The 3,553-nt window shown below is 46.2% G+C and overlaps 1 protein-coding gene across 1 annotated transcript; it reads left to right on the top strand.

The window, feature by feature from the left end:
- On the top strand, positions 1-2,687 carry LOC108802449 (zinc finger protein OZF-like). Its single transcript, XM_018574303.1, has 5 exons — positions 1-172; positions 341-850; positions 1,037-1,180; positions 1,406-1,600; positions 2,506-2,687. The coding sequence occupies exons 1-5, from the start codon at positions 1-3 to the stop codon at positions 2,685-2,687; spliced, it is 1,203 nt and encodes a 400-aa protein (XP_018429805.1).
- The last annotated feature ends 866 nt before the right edge of the window (positions 2,688-3,553 follow it).

Below are 3,553 nucleotides of genomic sequence, written 5' to 3'. Positions count from 1 at the left end.
ATGATTAAACATCCCAAGGCATGTTCAGAGTGTGGGAAATGTTTTACTAGGAAAGGATCCCTTGTTATACACCAGAGACTTCACACAGGGGAGCGGCCATTTTTATGCTCAGAGTGCGGGAAAAGTTTCATTCAGAAAGGAGACCTTGTTAAACACCGGAGGATTCACACGGGTAAGCAACAATATTCATGCTCAGAATGTGAGATCTGTTTCACTGACCAAGGAAAACTTCTTCAACACCAGAGAATTCACACGGATGTGAGCACCTATTCCTGCCCAGACTGTGGGAAAACTTTCAAGCAGAAAAGAAACCTTGTTCAACACCTGAATATCCACACAGGTGATCGGCCATATGCATGTTCAGAGTGCGGGAAATCTTTCAAGCAGAAAAGAAACCTTCTTCAACACCAGAATATTCACACAGGTGAGCGCCCCTATTCATGTACAGAGTGTGGGAAATGTTTCACAGAGAAAGGAAAACTTCTTCTGCACCAAAGAATTCACACGGATGAGCGCCCTTTTTCATGTTTGAAATGTGGCAAATGTTTCCTCAGAAGAAGATATCTTCTGAACCACCAAAGAACTCACATGCGTGAGCGTCCTCATTTATGTTCAGAGTGCGGAAAATCTTTCAGTCTGAAAAGCAGCCTTGTTGAACACAAGAGAATTCACACGGGTGAGCGCCCTTATGCATGTTCAGAGTGTGGGAAAAGTTTCACAGTTAAAGGAGGACTTGTTAAACACCAAAAAATTCACAAACGTGAGTATATCTATTCCTGTTCTGACTGCGGAAAAGGTTTCACCGAGAGATATAAACTTCTCGCCCACCAGAAAGTTCACACACATCAGGGTCAATATTCATGTTCAGAATGCGGGAAATCTTTCACTGACCAAGTAAAATGTATTGCACACCAGAGAATTCACATCGGCGAACGTCCTTATTTATGTTCAGAGTGCGGGAAATGTTTTATCGGGAAATCAGACCTTGTTAGGCACCAGAAAATTCACACAGGTGTGCGCCCATTTTTGTGTTCAGAATGCGGGAAAAGTTTTATCGAGAGGGGGAAACTTTCTGAGCACCAGAGGATTCACTCGTGTGATCGCGCTTATTCATGTTCAGAGTGTGGAAAAAGTCTTATTCGAAAAGGACAACTTCTCAGACACCAACTCATTCACACAGGTGAGCGTCCTTATTCATGTTCAGAGTGCGGGAAAACTTTCATTGAGAGGGCATGCCTTATAAGGCACCAGAGAATACACAGTAGGGAGAGCCCTCACGGTGTTAAAAAGGAGGAAGGTGAGCATCTTTATTCATGCTCGGAGTGCGGGAAATGTTACGTTCGGAAATCAAACCTTGTCAGACACCAGAAAATCCACACGCGTGTGTGCCCCTATCCATGTTCAGAGTGCGGACAATCTTTCACTCAGGAAGGACACCTTCTTAAGCACCAGAAAATACACACTATGGAGCGCCCTGGCTGCGATCAAAGTGCGGGAAGTGAGAGTCTTCATCCGTGTTCAGAGTGTGGGAAGTATTATACTCGGAAATCAAACCTTATGAGGCACCAGAGAACACACGGAGCCACGGAGCGCCCTCAAAGTGCGGGAAACGTTCTACAGAGAAAAGCCGAATCGGAGGAGACGCACTTGCTGATTCTTTTGACGAATGTACAATGCCTTGTAACAGGTGGAACCGTTTAGTCCAAAAAGGACAACTGGAGGATAAAGAATTTGTTTATAAAGGGGGTTCATCCCGGGGACAAGTGATATGAGGTATATAAGTGGTGTTTGACAGGCTTCTTCCTTTCGTGGAGGCTCCAATGGTAGGGTATGCCTGTTACAGTCTCTGCTCCCCCCCACACTCTGTGGCATCCCCATACCTCTTGTTTTTCATATAGCATTCTGTAATATAACAATCCGGAGGGGGGGGTGTCCCCTCGGGGGAGGGGTGTCCCCTCATAAGTAATGTGTGTAGTAATAAAAGGTGTATACATATATATATTGTTATGTGTGTTGGGAAAAGAAAGATGTAGAATGTATCAGGTGACCCCGGTTCTGTGCGGAGTGTTTATTGGATCCCAGAACCAGATGAATAGAACACAGGAGAGTATATACCGTATACTAATAGAAGCCGTGCGAGTCCCTTTCTATGTGTATCTAGACCTCAAAGACTCCATAAGGATATAGACTCCGCCCACCCGCCACATATGTCCAATCTAGATCTGCTCCTAGGTGCCTCCTCTCTTCATGTCTCTGACCCCTCCCCCGATACTTGTTGACCTCTGTCCTTCATAGACAGTCTACTGCCATTGGCTAACATTGAAAGGATTCCTGATTGGCTGATCTGATGACCCCTCTGATGTCACATCGAGTTGTGTGCAGGTGACACCACCCCGAAAACAGTTTTCACACAGGCCCAGGAGGTCGGGAAGTTCCCCACAATAAAGACCTGGTTAGTATAAGACTGAAGTGCGTCACCTTCATCACCCCAAATCTATCCTGTAGACACTTCCATCATCATCTCCAACAATACGGATCCAGGAAGTCAGAGATACAACCCCGGGAACCATTGTAACCCCCGCCAGCCTCAGATTCTCCGAGCTGGCCGCCGGCTCTATAATTATGAACAGAGTCCCGGCGGGAGTCTGTTTACCCGTTCAGAATTCATGATGGAATTTCATCAATGAGCCTTCCCTCCCAACGTCCATCAATGAGCCTTCCCTCCCCCCGTCCATCAATGAGCCTTCCCTCCCCACCAATATATGAGCCTTCCCTCCCCACGTCCATCAAGGAGCCTTGGCTGCTCATGACCCTATCACCGGGTTTCCTTCCTTGGACCACTTTTGGTCAGTCCTGACCACTGCAGACTGGGAACATCCCACAAGAGCTGCAGTGTTGGAGTTGCTCTGAACCAGTCGTCTAGACATCACAACTTGGTCCCTCAAATCCTCACACTAATAGCGGGATGAACCACGAGGCCGTGAGTAAAATGATGAAACTTTATGTAGTCTGTATTGTTATCATTCAACACAAGGCACTGAGGCAGTGATCTTACAAAGAATGCACAGAAAGGAAGTGATGTCACCAGACAGGAAGTGATGTCAGCAACAGACAGGAAGTGATCTCAAGTAAAACCAGAGTCAGAGGTAGAATGGAAGTGATGTTTCTGTATACAAAAAGAAGGTCCGGGTGAGAGGTGAGTGAGGAGGAAGCGGAGAGGAGACATTGCTGGAACTGGCCGAAGTGGAGGTAATAAGGCAATTTATCCAACTGTCCATCCCGAGCTGCCATTTATAGACCGGACACATCCTAAATATAGAGACATTTATCCAACTGTCCATCCAGAGCCGCCATTTATAGACCGGACACATCCTAAATATAGAGCCATTTATCCAACTGTCCATCCAGAGCCGCCATTTATAGACCAGATACATCCTAAATATAGAGCCATTTATCCAACTGTCCATCCAGAGCCGCCATTTATAGACCGGATACATCCTAAATATAGAGCCATTTATCCAACTGTCCATCCAGAGCCGCCATTTATAGACCG

Source organism: Nanorana parkeri, unplaced genomic scaffold (genome assembly GCF_000935625.1).
Source record: "Nanorana parkeri isolate BGI_ZX_2015 unplaced genomic scaffold, ASM93562v1 scaffold2869, whole genome shotgun sequence".
In the NCBI taxonomy this organism is placed as follows: Eukaryota; Metazoa; Chordata; class Amphibia; order Anura; family Dicroglossidae; genus Nanorana; species Nanorana parkeri.
This window is presented reverse-complemented; position numbering and strand designations above follow the sequence as displayed.

What these genes read in the sequence shown, in the direction of transcription:
- LOC108802449 (XM_018574303.1), top strand. Translation starts at nt 1, where the DNA reads ATGATTAAACATCCCAAGGCATGTTCAGAGTGTGGGAAATGTTTTACT. An exon ending in GAAAGTTCACACACATCAGG is followed by an intron (nt 851 to 1,036) that starts GTCAATATTCAT and finishes TTTTGTGTTCAG; the next exon opens with AATGCGGGAAAAGTTTTATC. An exon ending in ACACCAACTCATTCACACAG is followed by an intron (nt 1,181 to 1,405) that starts GTGAGCGTCCTT and finishes ATCCATGTTCAG; the next exon opens with AGTGCGGACAATCTTTCACT.